We start from the raw sequence: 20,375 nt of genomic DNA, 5'->3' as shown, positions 1-20,375 counted from the left end.
CCGTGTTAGTGAGGCAGCAAAAAAAAAACATGCATGGGAATTTGCCATTGACAAAATTTATTTCCAGTGTTTCAGGACACAACCTCTCACAGTTAGAAACACAACATTGGTACAAATGGTCCAACTCAATGAAGTGTTTCCTCCGACAGGGACGTCTTGTTCCTTCTTGTACCTACTGTAACTGCCCACATTACCCACACACAAGCCTCATGAGCGTCATCTCGCAATACTGTACTCAATCCTGCAAATCTGATGGAAATGTCAAGTAAAGCAGCTAAAACATGGCATTTATATGTACATTTAAGTTACTTATTTTTTTACAAGGAATATTTAAAATTCAAGTTCTGTTAAAAATCAAAAAAATTAAAAATGGGAAGAAGAGAGGGGGGGGGACAAAAAAAAAAAGTATAAAACATGTTAAGACCAGAGTGGAATGCCTAAGGAATGGAAGCTCGGCATTTGTTATATAACCTGTAGAATGACAGTCGACAATAAACGCGTCATGAACAGTAACATCTTTGTGTTCTCGACAAAGACATCATGGCACCCATAACATTTCATTGTGAGGCACTTCCTGATGTGAAAAAAAAAACAGAATTTCTTTTTTTCCTATTTCACAATCCTGTGCTCTTTTTCTTCCTCTTTGCAACCTGCTGCCAGTCACTGACAGACACGTGAACCACAAACACTTTAAAACGCAGCGTAACATTTGCATCACGCGGATGTTGTTCGCTGCTCTGTAAACCACACAGCTGGGATGAAGGACACCTGCTTTACCATTTGCATAACTCCAGTGTCTCCTCGTCACCTCCGTACCTTTAAAAAGGCCCCGTTTTGTCAGCAGAGAGCTTGTAAGCAGTCTACACACAGACTGTACCAAAAACAATTCAAGTACACAGAAAATAGGGATATGTACACTTCAGAGTGAACACAAGCATCTAAAGCTTTTAGTCAGTTTTACAGCAAGCATATCTATACATTCTTCATTTGGTTACTGAGAGATTCACTGACTTTTAACATCATAACTTTCTTTACACAAAAATAATTTGCTCTGCAATTCTAAAAATCTGTACTTTTTCACTACTGCCTACTCGTCCTAGAAGTCAGATCATCCTTAAAGCCACTTACTAAACCTTTAAAACACTTGACTAGAGAGTGTTCACGCACCCTTGCACATATTTCTCAGGCTCATTTTCCTCATGAGTAACAGGTCCTTTCAATCATCAGCATAACAGGGAAGTATATTAGGAGGGAGGGAGTCCTCCTGCTTACCCGCCCCAAAGTCATTTGTCGTTTTTTAATTTAAAAAAAACAAAACAAAAAAAAAAAACAAGAAATTAAAATGTTACAAAGATTATTTTGTTCCATAACTTATATATGAGCAAGGCCAACAATCCCTGTGTACAGTAATTCTCTTTTCACAAGCACACTTACCACTTACAGACAATGTTTACACAACATGCTCATTCACTGACATTGGTCACACAGACATTATACTGACTCCCAATTAAGTACACGATTAAGAACATACACAGTCACACTTTAACGCCCCGTCACAGGTACTGATAGAATCGTGAATGAACCACCTGGGAACTGGTGAGTTTATGTGGGTGAGCGGTGGCAGAAAGGCTCAGATTTTTACTCTGCGGCACCTCCCCGTTTGCCACGTCAGCTGAGCGATGTGGCAGTTCAGAAGAGGACGAGGATCTGAGGTTTTGGGCGTTGGGGCTGCACAGCGCCCCCTGTTGTTCAGAGAGATCCAGGCTGACCTCGGGATTGCTGGTGCGGTGGCGTTCTCGGGCGATCCAGTCGCCAATGGAGAAGTCTTGAGAGCTACACTTTGGCTTTAGCCTGTCCACAGCGGACAACTCCGACCGAGAGCCCGAACCAATGCCAATCTGCTGTGGCCAGTCTCCCAACACAGACAGCTCTGCGAAGTCCCTCTGACCGCCCATGGTGTGCCTGCGTCTGATGTTCTTCTTCTTACTGCGGCGCTCCGGGGACCGGCTCCTCTGGCTGCCCACACCAAACATGTCATCTACAGACGTTCGCAGGCGAACCTTCAGTCTGTCGGTGATCTTCAGCTTCCATGCGGGCTCAGTCTTATCCAGCTCATTACGAGACGAGGAGCTCAGGCTACTGGTCGAACGGCCTTTAACCGACCCCATAACGTGAGACAGTCTGTTGGAATCTTTGTCGCTTCTTGACCCCTCGAGGGACGACTCGCTGTCAGTTTTCTGCTGGGCTTTCTTTCTGGAGAGTGTATCACATTCGATTAGTCTGTGGGAGGCGAGAGGTCGCGGGGCTTCCTGCAGTTCTCTCGGATCAATTTTCCCTACAGTAAACACAGACAGGTCGCTCTCGCTGTCTGTCTCCATTGGCCTTCCCTCACTGATGAGCTCGCTTCTCTCATCATCTGCATCATCTCCACCTCGGCTTTCAGCCACAGACTGCACTTCAGGACTGAGGGTGTTGAGCTCGGCTCCAGTTAGGAACGTCATGGAGGAGGTGGTGGAGTAGTCGGAGGTGATGGAGCAAACTTCTGCTGCCAGTCCACTGGGACATGCTTCTGGGCCCAGAGCCACCATCTTGCCACGTCTCACCCTCGGCACCGAAGCCTGAGAGCTGGTGCTGTTCATCGTACCAAGGTCGGACACTGTGTCGTCGTAGTTGGAGGCTGGGTCTGACAGAGAGGACTGGTGAGCCATCGGCATGCGGTAACTGAGGTTGGGGGAATGCGAGGGTGAGGTGTAGGGTGAGCCGGTGTGAATGGTGGACGAAATGTGTTCTGGAGGCAGGGAGGGAGACGTTTGTGACATGAGGCTGCTGGAGAGAGACTCTTTCCTGTCAGTTTTGTCCAGCTGTTCCTCTGATCCGTTTCTGAGCTTCTCTTTTTCACTGGTTTCATCCGTCGTCTCCTCCTCCTCCTCCTCAGTGCGGCTGTCTGGGGACCACAGAGGCTGCTGCTGATTTTCCACTGGGAGCTCCTTCTTTGGGAAGGCAGCATCCAGGTCGTCATCTGAACTGCTGGGATTAACTTTGTCCTTGGGCTTCTTGCGTTTACGGCTCGCAAAGAAGGAGGAGCGCAGCATCTCCTTGCTACACTGATCCTTCCCTGACCCCCACAAGCCCTGCTGGAAGAAAACCCAAATAGCTTCAGAAGGACTCATCAGTGCAAGAATGCAAGAACAGAAAAGATAGTGAATGGAGTAAATTTATGTAACCAAATAAAAATGAGGACCTTACCTTTCCTTTAGAGGAGTCACTACATGCTGAATCTGCATTAAAATAAAGAGAGGTATTAATAAATGTCTGTCAACTGTGTGACGTGCTGAAAAGCAATTCTAAAGACAGAGGTAACAAGTTTGTTCGGATCGAAACTGACAGACATGATGAATATGATGAGAGCAGCTTAATGAAAGCAGGTGACACTTTTTTGGCTCACAGAGACGGTGAGAGAAACAGAGACATGGTTACAAGTATCCACACTAGCAATACACAGGACAGTGAACATTGTAGCAGAAGAGGCCTGAGATGAATGATGAGAGGAGAGGAGGTGAAAACCCAGCAATAAACAAAGACACAAAAAAGCGGCTCATGCTCATGTATCGATGAGACGACGGCACATCACGGACAAACACGTCAGTCACACGGCATCAAATGTAGCCACCAACCAGTTGTGGGCATTCTTTCCCAACTCAAAACATCACAGACGGGAGGGAAGTGATGAGTGAGTGAGAGACTGAGGGGCCTGAGCTGAATAGATCAGTAAGTGTGTCATGGTAGATAGAGCTGGCACACACACTACTATTAATATAGCATTTTTCCATGCTAGATAAACTCCTACAGTGCCCTTTAAAATGTAGCGCACCATTTTTGAGCAACAGAAAAACAAAGCAATCACAGAATGTTATCGTCTCACTGTTCAAAAAAGAATAAGAAAGAAAAAAAAAACAAGAAAACATGCAAACTGCAGCGCATAAGAATAAGCAGCCTAATCTGCCTTTTTGACAACAAGACCAAAGGTCCATGGATTTATGGAACCACAGGAACTTAATTCAGGAACTCAAAACAACCTCGGAGCACCTGTGTTTGCTTTTCTGCGTTGTTCCCATTTATTTAACAAGGCTCTAATATTTAATGGGGCGTGTGATTAATGATGATGAGATGAAGAGTCCAGCAGCAACTAAAAACAAATCTTGAAACCTCTAATCTAAAAGGAATTTGGCTGCTTTGAACGTACATGACCAGTTAGTTTAATGGTGACATTTATGTATTAAAATGTAATTCTAACATAATCAGCCCTGTTTTATTTGGGACTGCAACAGATGTTTTTAACTTAAGACTTGAGAAGAAATCTTAGAAACCACCCATACTACCTAGGTTTCCAAGAACACACAACAGAATTTTCAAAGCGTTACTCAAAGACAATTCACAGCTGCTCTATATTTAATACTGGGAGTTAGTTCACCTAGATAAGCAGTAGGTGGCACAAAAGTGCACGTCACCACAGAGGGATAACAAGGAGCAACTTGATTACACGAACAAAGACGGCCAATAGCTGTTGACATACAACGGGAGGAACGTTTCAGTCAGGTGGTTTCTAAATGTCCTCTTTCACTCACTACAACAACTCACTTAATTGCTTTTTCAGCTCCATCAAGCATACATTTTAATGTGATATTTCAAGATTTCTTTTAGAATTTTCTGTCTCAAAATGCACATAAAACAGGCTGATGGAAACACACCAACACTGTAGCCACAGGAAACTGAGATTGTTTCAGGGTCACCAGACAGTGCTGGTCTTGGAACACGGGTTTCCTTGGTGAAAGGAAAACTAAATTTAGTTCTTGGGTCAAATTGCAGGTTGCAAGTTCTTGAAATAGTTCCTGTAGTGGAAATGGACTATTGATGACCTATTTTGGAATGGAGAATGTGAGGGAATGTGCATGTGATTGATGTAGGTGTTGTACATTATGCAACATCATGAGATGAGGCAGTGTTTGTCTGTAGTTGTCAGTGTGATGTCTGGAGTGCTGAATAACAACAAAGCTTCGGAAATACACACCTCACACACGACAATTTAAAACAAAAACAGATACAAGAGGCACAGGGATAAATAAATAAAAAATCTGTCACTGCAAATACTGATACCGTTGCCTGTTTGGATCACCATCCACTGCTATGTGTGTATCTGCATTAGTCACTAAAAACCCACTGGCCTGAGATGTGGTTGCACATGTGTGGGTTTGCTGTTGTGTAAACGCATGTGTGCTGGGGAACATCCAGCTCAGTCCCACCATTACGAGCCCACCCTGAGACATCATGACACATTATGCCACATGACCGGAAGAAAACCTGAGGTTGACCGTACCATGCTACTTGTCCGTGCGATCAGCTTAAGAGACAACAAGAGACAGCAGAAGGGCTTTCAGAGAAAGTACAGCAGCATCACTCTGTATCCCCTCATTTTAGGGTATTGATTTAAATATGAGACGTGCACACCACAGGAAAAATGACAAACATCGACTTCTCTTTCTTTCTTTTTTATCTTTTTTCCTCCTTTCGCCCAAATTTAAAAGAGCTGCGGGTTTCTGCAGACTAGGCAGCTACACTGGGCACAACACTCGTCCTTCTTCCTACAGTCCCAGCTGTCCATCACTGACAAAACAGAGTCCATCAGTGACATCATCGAGTGATAGACGCCGCTCACTTGGCCTGTGTCAAGATTGGGGTAATGTGTGAGTGCTGGACAGGGATAGGGGAGAAAAACAACACACTACACACAGAAGGGCAGAGGTCAGAAGGGTTAAAACTTCCATCGTTTGTTTTTGTTTGTTAGATTTACTTTTGGAAAGAACATGCCGGGATCATGTGAGAGACGAGGAGGAGGGGAAGAAAAGAACTGAAAGAAAAGGAGTCGTCGTCTCAACACAGATAAAGCACAGGGAGAAAGGAATAACTTGAGCGTAAGAAAAAAATAAATAAAGCAAAGAAATGAACAAAATAAAACTTAAGGACATTTTCTCTTTGGGCAAAAAAATGCCAATGTTAAATCAAAACAGGCTTTCTTCAAAAGAAAAGAGGAAATTAATTTAAAAAGGGCAAACGGGCAAAAATTTTGGCAACAATTTTCCAATAATGAAAATGTTACTGAAAAAGCATGCCTTAAAAAGTCAATTTGGTAGGCTTGTTTTTGCTCAAAGCATTAAAACTTAACAAAAACACGCATGATGATCCTCATCTTAACATAAAGGACTCAAACACAGCTAACATTTAATCATCTATACAACAAATCTTTTTCTGTAAGGATATTAATAAAATGCAGAATTACAAGTGTGATAAAATATTTGCTGTAGTGATGGTAAAGCAATGATTCCTGAGGGAAAAAAACCTAGTGAGTTACCTGAGACTTCACCCGGTGATGGTGCGGTCCGTCCAATGTTGGACAGCAGGTGGTCGATATTGGGCACAGGCTGAGACTGCACTGTGCTTTCCTTCTCAGTTGTGGTCTGGAGCCACACATGGGAGGAAAAACAGAGAGACCAAAAGTAAGACAAATGACTGACCACAAATAAGGCATCAGTTGTCTGTTATTGAAACTAAAAGATCATATTATTTAACCTTGTTTAAAGAGAAATGTGTGGCTGTTTGGGTCTGGTGGCTGAAACAATAAGCCGACTGTTGCTAAAATCACAATGAGGTCAATTTATACTCCGTAATTTAAATGTCCACAATAGAGAATATACATACAGTATAGTAGACGGTCACTTTTTAATCCAAAATTAGGATATACAGTAACTAGAAGCCCATCATACTGGTCTTAGATCTATTTCATATCCTTCAGAAAAATAATTAAAAAAAGGTGATGTTATGCTGTTGAGAACATAAGCAAACTAGGGTTACCCTGGGTGGACAATCACAAAACTAAATAATAATACTGAAAAGTGGAATGTGGAAGTATTTCAGGTTCTACACCACAGATAAAGTAAGGAAATAAATCTGCAGATCTGCTGTTAAGTTTAGCTCTTAGCTCCAAGCTCCACCACGAGTAAAAGATTGGAGGAAGCATCATAGGTGAGCAAGGCAATGAACAACCATCCTCACATAGTGACAGGAAGTGTAAGAATAAATAATGTTGTCACATTTATGTGTGGGCAGAGGTTGGAGAATATCCAAACTAATATTCAACCCAATTTGATTATTGGAAAAAGTGACAGCCCTTAATACACATGTATTAATCTAATAAGCACAGACTGAATATTATAAAGACATTAGATTGACACATACAACAGGGTCCTCGTCGCCGTCGTCAGTGAAGAACCAGTCGTATTGCTGGATAAGGTTCTCAACTATTTTGCACTGGTCCGGCATGTGATTGACCATGTTGGTCATGTTGTCCTCTGACGTTCTGACCAATGTTGGGCCAAACACTATAGCCAGGTTACGAGGCTCCATCTAAAAAGATTAGGTTAGAATAAATCAGATGTTAGGAAATAATCCTCACAAAGCCACTGGGTTTACAGCAGAGTGAAGAGTGTTGTGTAACTCCCACTAACTCTGCCAGGTCCTGCTGACTGTCATACCTTGTTTTTTTCACAGTTATCAGAAACCCTCTTGAGGTGAGCACAGAGGAAGTTCAGAGTTTCATAGTGATGATCAGGTAATTCATGGATCTAAAAGAATTGAAAATATGAACAGAGTCCGAGAGTTAATTGCATGCCTAATAGTAATGCTATTAAACCAACTAAACACTTATTGTGTTAGACTTTTACTTACAAGCCTCTTAAGCTCCTTTAACCTCTCCACAGAGTCTTCTGTTCTGTTGGCTTCAATAAAATCGGCATACTTTTCTGTCAAATAAAGAGATTATATTAATAAAACATCCAGAGATTTAATGGAATTTGTTTGTTATAATTTTCTGCAACATTATGAGATCCTACCATTTGTAAACAGCGGTTCTGGAAGTTTTCTGAAAAAGGACTTAAGTAAACTACTGATGACGTTAAGGTCTCGCCATTTCTGCAGAGGTAAAGAAATTGAGACAGCTTTAGTGTTTACGGTACAAATCACTCACTTAAAAGATGCTGTCAGTCATGAGAGTAGAAAAGTGTATTGGGCAACAAAACTGTCAGTCACTCACATCTTCCTGGATGTCGATGTCATTCATGCCTTTGCTGTTGAGCTCCTCCTGCATGCTTGAGATGGCAGCGTTGTTCCCTGGAACCCTGTAGATCCCCGTGTACTCCAGACCTCGCTCCTCCACCACATTGCAGCAAACCTCCACTATCAGAGGGACAAACTACACAGAACACAGCGGACAGTATTACAAGTCATTCACAATGTCAAATCTGAACTGAAATCTACATAGTGTGTGAATTAGCACTGATGTGACACATATGCAGTTAAGTGACATTAACATAAATGCATCCCACATCCAAAGAGAGGTTATCCGCTGGCAGAAGTACATATTTCTGTTTGTAAGACCTATGCTACTCACATCATACTAATCCTCAACTACAGACAATTTTCTCTAAAATACACAATTTGAGACAGGGACTCACTCTGTTGGACAGTGCAGGTGGACAGTCATCAAGCCGCACCCCGAAGGTAACTCCGGCAGGTGTCTTTTTCTCAAAGGGTTTCCTCATGATTCCTGGAATGCCGATTTTCCAAGCTGCTCTGTCCCTCGGTGGGCTGGAATCATCTATACAGAATGCACATACGAGTTAGCCATGTGTGAGTTGAGAAATTACATTTTACCACACCAAAAGGAGTTGGTGTCTACCTTTCAGCCCCCTCCGCTCCTCTCCCGTTTTAGGTGAGTGGGGGCTGTAGATCTTGCCGTCCCCTTTACCTCCCATGAAGGCTTGTTTGATGCTGAGGGAATGACGGGAGGGTTTGGGGGAAGGTTCAGACCTGCTGCTGGGTGCACTGATCCACAAAAAGATACACATACAGACAAATGTCAACATTAGGTCAGCGTATAAATAATTATGAGCGAGCTGGTCAACGTGGAGTCCTTCAAACCTCATCATGTTGTATTCTTTGATCTTCCGACTGATCAATTCCTGGCTTGTAACAGCTGCATTCTGTAATGACATAAAATGCCGTAAGGAATGTTAAAGACATGAAAGATTAAATCTGTGTTTCATTAGATCTATTTTACATTTCTTGTAGAGAAGGCAAAGGGCAGACTTGCAGTATAGAACACCATCAACTAAAGCAATTTTCTTTTCACATGCCTGGTATACAATAATATCTTATTTCGGGGTTTTGTAGTGGCGAAAGTACACTTAATTCCAAAGCCACTGAATAGTTGTTAGCCTTAAGCAGGTTTCAATTGGCTTGACTCGTAGGTATTGTTGTAATTCATCAATCACGAAAGCGAGAGAGAGTTGTGTGAGGGGTTTGCACATTTATTTCCACTTGCCGTACATCCAAGTTACATTTCTATCCACATGTATCCCAGCTTCTCAAGTCAACAACACATAGAAATATACCCTCGATGTTCAGTTTGTGAATGACAATCTATAGATTCCAACAGTAAGACAACGCAACCTAATGTCATGTAGTGACCTGACGGTCAAAAAACCTTGTTACACCAAAACCTAAAATACAGCTTCCAAAACGGACACATCAATCCAACTGCTAGATAATTTTCAGTACATATCTTCCAATTCCGTTATCTATCATAGCCGTCAAAGATATCAAAGTGCCCTTAGCTTTTATCTAAATAAATAAATAAATAAATAAATAAATAAATAACAGAAATCAGAAAGGCCACAAAACCACATTCCTTTCCTTGCGAGAATATTTAATTAAATCAAAGGCTTAAGGCCAACAATTAACTACTTCAACTGTTAATAAATTACATTATAACAAGTGTCAAATCTTGCATCAACCACCCGGCCTAACCCTGAACTAAAACTAACTTAACTCTGGGTCCTACAAGTTTGTTAAGCTTTAATTTAAAAGACACTTTCATTCCCTTTGTTGTTAATTTGATGGGAAGGACTTTTTTCTTCTCAAAACTACTGCATTTGTCGGATATAAATGTACATGCTTTTTGTGTAAATAAATAGCCGATTAAAAGTGACAAAGAACTGACATGCTTAATCTTGAAGTAGCTATGCAGTTAAGCAACACATGTCTAAGTAGAACATACCTCTTCATCTGGGTTACTGTTTTCCTGTATGACTCTGATCCAGGTGAGCATGTCATCCCTCCCTTCCGCCTGGAACAAGTACTCGCAGTCTGAGGTGGTGAGTCGCAGCACGTTCTTTCGTCTTGTCTCGCTGTAGGAGATGTCGATCAGACAGGCCTTGATACAGATTCGTACAGGGTCCTCCTCAGATTGTGCCGAAGAATGAGAAAGTGCATCCTTCCTGTCTTTGTAGAGAGTGAGTGTGTGACCTTGTAGAACAGCATACATCTGCTTCCATGACTTCATTCCGCCACTGACGCGCTATAGAAACAAGAGACACGTCAACATTAGTGATGAGCATGTCAACTGAGTGAAAGTGTGACTGTGCGTGTGTGCATACCTTATTTTTATCGGTGCTAAACTGCCTAAAGTTTAGCGGCCCTTCTTTGGAGGAATCAGCAAAGACATCTAAAGAAGAATCCCTTCGAGAACCAGAATCTCCCGAGGATTTATGTCCATCCAGGGCCTGTAGGTGTAAATACATGATTGTCATCGTCAAAAAGCAATATAACTATCTGCTGTCTATTTGTGTCTAAAAACATTTCTCAAGGATGCCAGTGAAGATAAACTGAAAAGGGATCACAAAGAATTGCGTTGAAATGTTTACATGTGCTGTAAATGTTGTGTTTAAACTGATAAGTTTGGCTTTGAAGTTGTTGCACAAGTCACATGTTATTCAAATCCTTCAGGTGTTCGCGGTTATCGCAAATGCGCATCCAAGAGTCTTACCTTTCTCAAGCCCTTAAAACTCGGCATGTGTTTACTGGGGGATCTCCTAAGGAAGAAGAAGACAACTGATTTTAATTCAGAGAAAAATCCAGGCACAAATGAAAAACAATAAAAAACAACAGCCTTTTAACCAAGTACAGGTATGCACTCACCCTCTTCCCTCCTCTTGGTAGTTATCTAGACCCTCATCATAGGATTTAGATCGCTCTGTTTTGCTGGCTGTTTCAGATTCCAACAAAGCACTTCTCAGGGACTCTGCAAAAGGATTTGAAATTATGTTCATTTTAATTTATAACTCAAATTTCAAAATCGGGTAACATTAATAAAATAAATAATATTTAGACTAAAACGATCCAGGTAAAATCCTAAGTGGACTGAAAAAGGGTAAACCAGTCATGGTGAAGTCATTTCATAGGGGAAATAAAATTCTATTAATCAAGTGTGACTCAGCTAACCTCGAACCTTTTTTACCTTGGTCATGTGACAGCTGACGTCGGATGGTAGGACAAGGTGAGCCTGGGGTGGAGGAGCCTGAAATTATGGATGGTGCAACAGATATCACAGCAGAGGGTGGAATAGGAGTGGCCTCCCGGTCGACACTGGGGCTGACTGGCTCATCTAATGACAATAAAGCAAACAGTCTGTGTATAGAGATGATATTCAGCGAAAGGCTAAGTTTAAACCACATTACATTTGTGAAAGGTGTGTTATGAATATGCTGTTTTGTCCATAAACAGCGGCTCACTAAGGGCTGAGTGAAAGTGGGAATAGATCATCTTCAGCCTTGATTTTCTGTGAGAGAGAAGGAAGTTCTTTACTCTTGAGTACCGCCCGTTCCTGGCACTTCAAGCCCGAAACAGCTCAGAAAACAAAGCTGCTCTCTGCAGCTGAGGGGCTTTTGGAGCTAAATTTAAAAGGAGTCGTCCTAGATCCTGCCTGTAGCCAACTTTGAAACAGGGCAAGGGAAAAGGACGTCATCAACACTCTAAAACTTAAGACCTCCCACCTCTGTACAACACAAGATGTCCAGTCGCTCTTATTGTCTGTACGTCTCAAATCACACACAAATCCAAAGAATCAACATCCAAAAATATGCATATTTTCCTCAGATGCTGGTTTGATGATGATTCTAGTGCCAAGCCTTTCACCAGCATAGGTGATTCTGTCCTGGATACTTTAACTCCGCAATATAATGAAGCTCAATATAATTATCTGTATGCTACTACATCTAACCTGAATGAAGAGTACAACATTTACTATTCATCCAAAACATACCGACAGCTACTAAAAGAGGTTTCATACCATCAACATAAAATAACACAACTAGAAACAAGGGCCAGATTACAGATCAAAAAAACATTAACGCTGTCTGTTAAATCTAATTAAATGATGATTTGGGTTATAGGACCAAATGACCCAAAGCCACAGTGGGTTTTCAAACAGGTCATTGATGGAGGTCCAGCAATCTTGTCAATCAGGGCACTGTTCTCCTGGGACATGGCACCAGTCTCAGAATGGTGGTGTTGCAGCATCGTCACCATCACTGCTGCTTTCTCTGCACCTGGACTCTACAACCTCATTAATAACCAACATTACAGATAGACTACCAACTAACAGAATAAACTATCGCTAAACCACAAGTGTGTGGACCTCACTCATAATAAATTCACTCCTCTGCAACCTTTAAGACCATAAACTTTGATCAAAAATGTGTCTGGGTTTTTAGCATCACATACGAGCAAGGACATCTGCAAAGTCTTTACTTTCAAAACCAGTTCACACAATCAGATAATGTGAGGTGATTTTACACAGCACATGCACAGGAAGCAGTCAGTCTTTTAGGCTTGAGAACAGATGAATAAGTAGCCCAGTTCAATTTTCTCCAGGAGGGGGAACATATTACCAACTATTGCCATCTGCACATCTTGTTCTATTTTTCATGTGTTATTGTGAAAATATCCTCTGCTCAACTCAGCTGAAATATCTGTAGTATGAGTTCCTTTATACTATAATGATTTCCACTGAGGTGTGGTTCTCCTGTGTCTTATTTACTGGACGTGACGTTTGGGTCACACACAGAAACCATCTAATAATATTAGGCTTGCTCCACCGGTAGTGCTAAATGATTACCTAATTCTCTAAGCAGGTAGCTCTAATTAATATAAATGAACAGACATATGGCAATCTACCTTGGAGGTGTTGTGTAGAGAGTTATTTTTTTTGCTTCATACATATGTTAGAATTATTTAACACTCAACCTTAACTGAACATTAATAAAAAGACCCAGATTTAACTGGAGAACTTCTGTCCCTTGGGTCAAACAGAAAACTTCCAGTGCTGCCACTGCTTGTGACCTAGTTTCTGTTTAGGGACTTCTTGCAAAGCACAAAATGTTTCCTTTGTGTTCTTCCCAAAAGTTTACTATTTAGAACCACAACAATATGCTGTCTGGAATTGACCTTTTCTCTGAAGAAATGACCCGGTCACACAAAGTAACACGTAGATCTAAAACAGAAATGAGTATCAACTCTTACAGAGTCCCTGCAATATATTTTTCTGCATTTGGCGGAATCAAAAGGAGGCCGACAGAAACAGGTATGTTATTACATATAAGAGAATGAGCTGGAGACACAAGACATATGAATATCTGAAAATAAAGAAAATATAAAGATCTTAAAGGTGATTCACAAACTCTAAAACACACCACATAACAGATATATGCACCAAGCATACTGTATATCTGATATTAGCAATGTTCTCATCAGGACAAGTAAACACACATAGAGATCCATTCATTAAACATATTGTCTTGCTGCTGAACTGATTACACACTGAATTTTACTGACACAATTTTAGGGTACTTGGTCCATTGATCCATAGATACCATTTAGCAATTTGGTGTCATTGTATTACCCTGATACAAAGCAACTTAAAGCAAGATATACTGTACTGATTACTGATTATTTTAAAGTGCATGAGTTGGAGATTTGGTTGACGCGCTGGTAGCACTTATGTGAATTGTGAGACAGGTTGGGATTTTGAGATAACAAAAAATGCATTTTGGCACCACTGCAGTATATTGCAATCCATTATGAGACGAGAACATGCAGGAAAATTAACCCTAGCCGTATGCATGCAGAAGTCAAATTCAATATATTCAATAGACTCAAGCCTCGTTTCTCTCATCAAATATCACACAAACCCTTTCTGAATGCAAAAACAAACAGATTAATACCTAGGAAGATTGATTTATTTGTGATCAATGTCCCTTGTGCTACTGTTCAGACACAAGATGATACGATGAATCAGATTATCAATAAAATTAAAGGGGCTAATAAGCTATTAGCCGCTTTTAAACCTATTTTAAATGACTTCTATAAGCATCTATGGTAAAAGCTCTTTAATTAGCTACAGTATAGGCCCTGCCAGCCTGCCTCATGTTACTACTGCCTGTGGTGGTTGCCATGACAACATGGGCTGTCAAGGTTTACAACTGATTATTCTCTTACCAATGAATGGAATGGAGTCCAGGGACTCATCCAGGTTGCTGGAACAGGAGGTGTGACATTGTTCCACAAGGCGACGTATGTGCATTTCTCGCCGTGCATCATTAGGAAGCCAGCATGCCACCACTTCTCCTGTGGAATCTGTGCCGTCATCATTTACAGCCAGGATGTAGGAAGGGTGACGCAGAGGACTGGGGTTCTTTCCAGCAGAAGGTTTCTCCCTCAGAACCACCCCTGTCTCTGTTGGGCTTCGCCCATTGACCTGACTCTGGGTGTTTGGGTGTGGTGGTTTGAGGATGCTAGGTCTCTGTGGCACCTGTTTTGGGGTGGAGCATGAAGATGACCTGTTTCCCACCAGTGCGGCATCTCTGCCTGCGTCAATGGGCTGCAATGAGTCCGCCTGTATCCTGCCCTGACGTTGGCGAGTTGTGTGGCCTGAATGGTTTCCTTTGCCTGAAACTCTTTGGTCAGCAAAAGAATGATCAGTACTTGTGCTTTTTGAAAAATGTAAAGGTCTGTCTGAAAGCATGGGTGAGGAGCGAGTCTGAAGGGAGTCTGGTCCTTTAGAGTAAAGAGAAGGATTGGGTGCTCCCCTCATGCCACCACTGTATCCAACATTAGGCCTGAAAAGCATGGCTTGCCTAGGTATAGACTGTCTGCTGGGCCTTGTACCTTGGTCTGCCTGTACATATCCTCCTCTCCTCTCACTGACTCGAACTAGCTCAGCAGGTTCAAGATAGTCTGTGGAGTGTGCCCGGGCTTTGTGTACAATGCCATCTTGGGATACACTTCTCGGGGGCCAGTTCCTGCTTATCCTCTCTGCACCGCTCATGCGATCCTGCGAGGCACTGCGTGGGGCAATCTGAAAGTGGGGTGGAGGTCCCTGGTATGACCGTTCATGGGAGGTACTTCTCCGTCTTATCCCCTTAGGACCCCAGTCTGCCCGGGGAATGTGATGAGAAGCATTCATTTGACCGGCAGCTCGCAAACTGTCAAGCCTCTCCTGGATAGTCCGACTACCATGGGAATGAATTCCTTTGTTGTCAATGTACTCCCTGTATGTCTGGTAAGTGCGCCAGTCAATATTTTGATGATTGCCTGGGTAGTGAGGCATCTGAGCTCCATATGGGATCATTCCTGGAACATTGGGGTAGACATCAGCCTTTCGAGGGTGAGGATACTGAGCCAATGACCCAGGCCTTCCCCTGACAAAGACAGGGTCCATGTAATCCATCCTATGAGCTGGACCCATGTGCCCTGCATGGGCTGCATCCGGAGGCACCACCACAGTTCTCACACCGTCACTACGTATGCAAACTGCCATCTGGCTTTTTGGAAAAGATTGAGGAGGAGGAGGCGGTGGCACGGTGATCTCCTTGCGATATCCATGGTCAAGAGGTGCAGCTGGCCCTCGGCAGACCGGCCCAGCCGGGTCTGTCACCTGGGACATGCCCGAAGGCTTACAGTCTATTCTGGGATAACATACTGGGGGTGGTTCAGGAATGTGACGTGCATTTCCACTGTAGGTGCTATGGCCACGGAGGTAGGCATCCTGTGAGTAGGCCTAAAGACACAGAAACAAAGCAGTGTTACAATATATATAGTAAAAATGCCATTTGCTAGTGTGTGTAAAATTCAACAGTGTGCTACAAGATTCTTACAGAGAAGTCAAGTGTGATATTACAAATGGTACTGGATACATGTGTGTGGGCAGGGTGTGTTGCAGTGCGAGTGTGTGGGGGCGTTTGCAGTTCAGGGGTGTCCGTGGACTTCATCTGCTCCTTATTTAGAGTTCTCACGGTAATGTTCACTGCTGCATGACAGATAAACCAATAGACCCAATAGACACCAATAGATTTAAGAAGCAATAGTGCTGCCAACAACTGTGATCTTTAATATGAAGGAACAAATCTTTCATCAAAAGAAAAAACCCATAATGGTTGATTATGAAAAACAAAAAAAATCTATCACAGGTGCTGTAACCATTTTAGCAAAAACTGTCCAACAGTCACGACATACTTTTCTTAAGGTACGCAAGTTGCTAACAATCACAGTATTAAACAAACTTAATAAAATACAAAGGTATATAAAACTCCATCTACCCACCTCAGATTGACAGCCTCTACCTGACTGAAGCTCATACCATTTCCCTGTAGAGTAGTCATGAGACTGTTTGTGATGAATACCAAATTAAAGCAAGTGCTCATTCCAATCCATAAAAATACGAGTTTGTAAGGTACTGCATTTATCCGCTTTACTCATAATACACTCTTCATGCAACAAGCAAAGGTGTGTATGAGGACTTTGATCCTGCTACAAGCTAGTGTCAAATTACAATCTTACATAAAACTATGTGTGCACCTGCAATCAGTGCCATGCTCTGTTCCTCCCTTTGAAAGCATGAGTGTACAGGAGAGTTCAGAGGTCACTGGCCTTTATCACAATAATGACATATGGCATCAAGGATAAAGAGGGTGAGGTTTTTGTGTGAAGCCAGCTGGATGCCAGCTCGAGCGCTCAGTCTAACAGGTACTGCAGGCACCGTGCATCAGCCATTTCAACAGTCTGCACATTTGATTCACCAACACAGAGCTGACCATTACACAACCATCTGAGGCAACTGAACAGCAATGATACAAATGACGATGCTGACATGCATGACACATTGAAAATGAGACAAGAACCACAGCACGTCAAAGTGAAGTGGCTGTCCAATCTGCCGTTTGCTTACCGGATTAGCGGTTTCCCGAGAAACAGGCTACCGATACAGCATGTCAAAACAAGAATGTCAAGACATCAAGGGAGAGAGGATGGAAGAAATAAAGATGCCACTTAAAAACAGACGACCACAGGGGAGAGAATGTTTACCAGCCATAGCAATGCCTATGCTTGACATGCTAAAAATATACGAGACCTGCAGTAGCAGTTAAGAGATGAAGGAGCAGAGATGTAATAGGGGTTGCCATGTTACAACCTGCCTGTGCCAGTTGGATGAGGTGGCAGAAAGCAAAAGCTTGCCTTTCTTTCTGCTGTTACATCTCCATGGTTTTATCCATCTTCAGCCAGAATATTACGCTAACTAGAGAAGGTGCCTCCAGTCTACGTCTCTCTCTCTCCCCCCTCTCCGCTATTGCTCACATGACAGAAGCAGCAGCTGCTGATTATACATTCAGCTGTGATGGTACAACTCCCCCTCCTACTCTTTCCTCCTCGCTCCCTTTCCCTCTGCATCAACCTGTTCCAAACAGTCAGCTGATTTCATCGACTGGTTTCACTTCATCGTTCATGCCGTTCTCTAGCCTTTCTCTGCTTGATATTTCCTCTGCTTTCCTTGTGCACAGTTACCTCCCTTTTCTGCTCTCTCCATCTCTTTGCTAGGCAACTGCTGCCTGTCTCCAAGCAGTTGGTGTGTGCTGCCTCCTACAGTGATAAGTCATCCTGCTTGCGTCTCTGATAACCCACTTATTCTTATAGGCATCTCTCTCCAGTCCCTCTGCCTACATTAATAAACATTTTGATGTGGCTTCTAGTCATTTACTGTGCAGTGGTGTCAGCATTATCACAACACATGTGTAAGATGCAATGGACTAGTACAGAGGGAAAAACAGAGAGAGGGCGGTCCTTCACGAGAAGAAAGGCTTATTTGATCAGGAGACAGGAGAAATTAACTGGGTGTAAGCAGAGGGTTCATATATAAATATGATAAATTCAATAAATATGACTCATAATAGAATGTTGTATTTAAACATTGACACAAGCATCAAGACCATGTTCTTAATTAAAGAAATAAGACATTTTAAAGGGAATGCTGCTTCGACAGATAGGTGACTGTTTTAACAATACATGTTTGAATTGAAATTGCAGGAGTCATCGCAAATGTTTAATTGAATTAACTATCAGGTTGATTATGAATATTCAGTGCAGCCATAAAGAATGCACAGGGGAAATTTGCAGGTAAAGTTAACAGTCCAGCTCTTCATTATATAATTCATAAACAAGCTGTCAGTTAACAGGAACCCCCCTGGGAGAAGATTCATCAGCATCCTGACAAAGCACTTAAGAGTGATTTGCTATAGAAATTGAACAGTTGAGTGCAACTTCACTTTGCCGCTGGCAGCATGCATTAAATGTTAATGACGAGCTCCGAAGAGCACACATTTCCACACCTGAAATTAAATACTCACATTATTTCCCCTTTTTAATTTAATTTAATATTGTCAGGCCAAAGTCAATAAACAAAGCTTATTTAGATTAGACATAAGCCACATATCTTGTTGGGATAAGGAAATTTACTCATTTACACATCCAAACATTTTAAAACACACAAGTAAATAACACCTCACAAGTTGTAGTTGCCAATCTGGATTTGAGTCTCTCTATGACACTGTGTATTGTTGATGAATTTTAAGTAGATCTTCCTCTACATCTCCAGTCCTCTCAGTCCATTTCAGCAGCACTGTCAGTCACAGTTTCGCAGCAACAAAACTTACTCTGGCCTGATTACGAGGCCTAGATAGAGAGCTTTGATGGGCCAGTCTGCCTGCATCTTATGACTACTGTCCTAATAAAAATGCATTCATGTAAAGTATTTCTGTATCATGGACAATTTTTGGGCAAAATAAGTAGCAATTTTCTAAAAACAAACATTCAAAAAAGTGACAGTTTTTATTAGATGGGTGGGAACAGATTTCATCCACTTAATAAAATGCGATTGTAAAACAATACTTACCAGCTGAAGTATATCCTCATCTTTTGGCATCACACAAAGTTCAAGAAAGTCACCACTGTTATGGGAACAAAATGTAGTCTTAAAAATCAGTAAAATAAACAAACTGACCAAAAATCTATGATACAAATTTATATTAAACCTCACCTGTCTTGAATTAAGGATATAACTTCACAATAGGCTTTTCCAATGATGCTTGCTCCATTCACCTTCACTATGCGATCACCTAATAATAATAAAATAAAATAAAAAACAGGAATGACAACAATAATACGCAACGGTAGTATAATACTATAGGTTACAAGAGGTAATGGACCTAGGGTAAATGTTGCTTGCTTTTGTCAATTCAAAGCTAACAGTAGAATTCCAAGAGAGAATTTTCCTTTTGCTTAAAACACAAAGTCAATGTAGTGACTGTTCTGTTTGCATCATGCACAACATTCTCCTGTTCTTCAGTTGTTTTAATGCTGTAAAACACTTACACTTCAAGTAAATGTCTTGTACATTTCAGTCAGTAGAGAGGACTGATTTTTTTTTTACCTGTGCAAAGCCCGGCTCCATGAGCAGGACTACCTTCTTTGACCTGCTTTACAAATATGGTGTCCATTGGATCAAGCCTGTTTAGTGGTCTCCCTGATAATGTAGAGAGAAGTTTATAAATTAGTATTTAGTATGGACACATACAATCACACAGTGTAGTGGTGGTCATTTGTATTTTGCTTTATGCAATGTGCATTTTTATCTGGTTTCTATGGTGTCAACCAGATAAAGATTTCCCATGCCAAAGAGCATTTGCTTAAGGCAACATTTTAGACATTGTTTGTTATAGCAAAGACAAAGCAAAACAAATAAACAACAAGCAAACAAGCATGTAAAAGAAAAAGCATTTCTAAAGTGAAGGTTCATTTGTAATCTCTCATATGCACCGAGCGTAAAAAGTGAAAAACTAGAACTTCAAATCTTAAAATACGTCCGCGTCATTTATATGGGAGGAGAGACTGTGTGAATGAGAATGAGGGACAAACTGGAAGGTTTGTCACAAGATTTGGAGGCATGTGAATCAACATTATGACAACACAACCGCCTGTGCTCTGACCAATGTGTGCCCACATTTCAACAGTTTGAATAGTCACTAATTGGTTCAGAGACAAAAAAAAAGTGGGGGGAAATTGTGTGGTTTTAGAACAGATAAAAGCAGCTCCATAGA

At 41.7% G+C, this 20,375-nt stretch overlaps 1 protein-coding gene across 5 annotated transcripts in view; it reads right to left on the bottom strand.

Moving 5' to 3' along the window:
- Positions 1 to 40: 40 nt before the first annotated feature.
- The window catches only part of arhgap21b (Rho GTPase activating protein 21b), a 33,935-nt gene continuing 13,600 nt past the window's right edge, over positions 41 to 20,375 (bottom strand). Inside the window, exons 5-24 of one of the 5 annotated variants that reach the window (XM_044016530.1) lie at positions 19,709 to 19,801; positions 19,316 to 19,394; positions 19,172 to 19,226; positions 14,446 to 16,006; positions 11,408 to 11,554; positions 11,089 to 11,191; positions 10,937 to 10,982; positions 10,548 to 10,673; positions 10,169 to 10,468; positions 9,031 to 9,092; positions 8,789 to 8,934; positions 8,565 to 8,707; positions 8,144 to 8,302; positions 7,944 to 8,022; positions 7,780 to 7,853; positions 7,587 to 7,676; positions 7,291 to 7,458; positions 6,407 to 6,512; positions 3,247 to 3,278; positions 41 to 3,134 (exon numbers count right to left, since the gene is read on the bottom strand). In XM_044016530.1, the coding sequence (XP_043872465.1) occupies positions 1,554 to 3,134; positions 3,247 to 3,278; positions 6,407 to 6,512; positions 7,291 to 7,458; positions 7,587 to 7,676; positions 7,780 to 7,853; positions 7,944 to 8,022; positions 8,144 to 8,302; positions 8,565 to 8,707; positions 8,789 to 8,934; positions 9,031 to 9,092; positions 10,169 to 10,468; positions 10,548 to 10,673; positions 10,937 to 10,982; positions 11,089 to 11,191; positions 11,408 to 11,554; positions 14,446 to 16,006; positions 19,172 to 19,226; positions 19,316 to 19,394; positions 19,709 to 19,801 (5,150 nt within the window). In that variant the 3' untranslated portion in view covers positions 41 to 1,553. Of the gene's footprint in view, positions 3,135 to 3,246; positions 3,279 to 6,406; positions 6,513 to 7,290; positions 7,459 to 7,586; positions 7,677 to 7,779; positions 7,854 to 7,943; positions 8,023 to 8,143; positions 8,303 to 8,564; positions 8,708 to 8,788; positions 8,935 to 9,030; positions 9,093 to 10,168; positions 10,469 to 10,547; positions 10,674 to 10,936; positions 10,983 to 11,088; positions 11,192 to 11,407; positions 11,555 to 14,445; positions 16,007 to 16,103; positions 16,233 to 16,548; positions 17,152 to 17,173; positions 17,870 to 19,171; positions 19,227 to 19,315; positions 19,395 to 19,708; positions 19,802 to 20,375 lie in introns of those variants that run through there. The other 4 variants (XM_044016531.1, XM_044016533.1, XM_044016535.1 and 1 more) reach the window with 4 other exon arrangements.

Source organism: Solea senegalensis, unplaced genomic scaffold (genome assembly GCF_019176455.1).
Source record: "Solea senegalensis isolate Sse05_10M unplaced genomic scaffold, IFAPA_SoseM_1 scf7180000014583, whole genome shotgun sequence".
NCBI classification, from domain to species: Eukaryota; Metazoa; Chordata; class Actinopteri; order Pleuronectiformes; family Soleidae; genus Solea; species Solea senegalensis.
The sequence above is the reverse complement of the archived record's forward strand: the minus strand, read 5'-3'. Positions and strand labels throughout refer to the sequence as shown.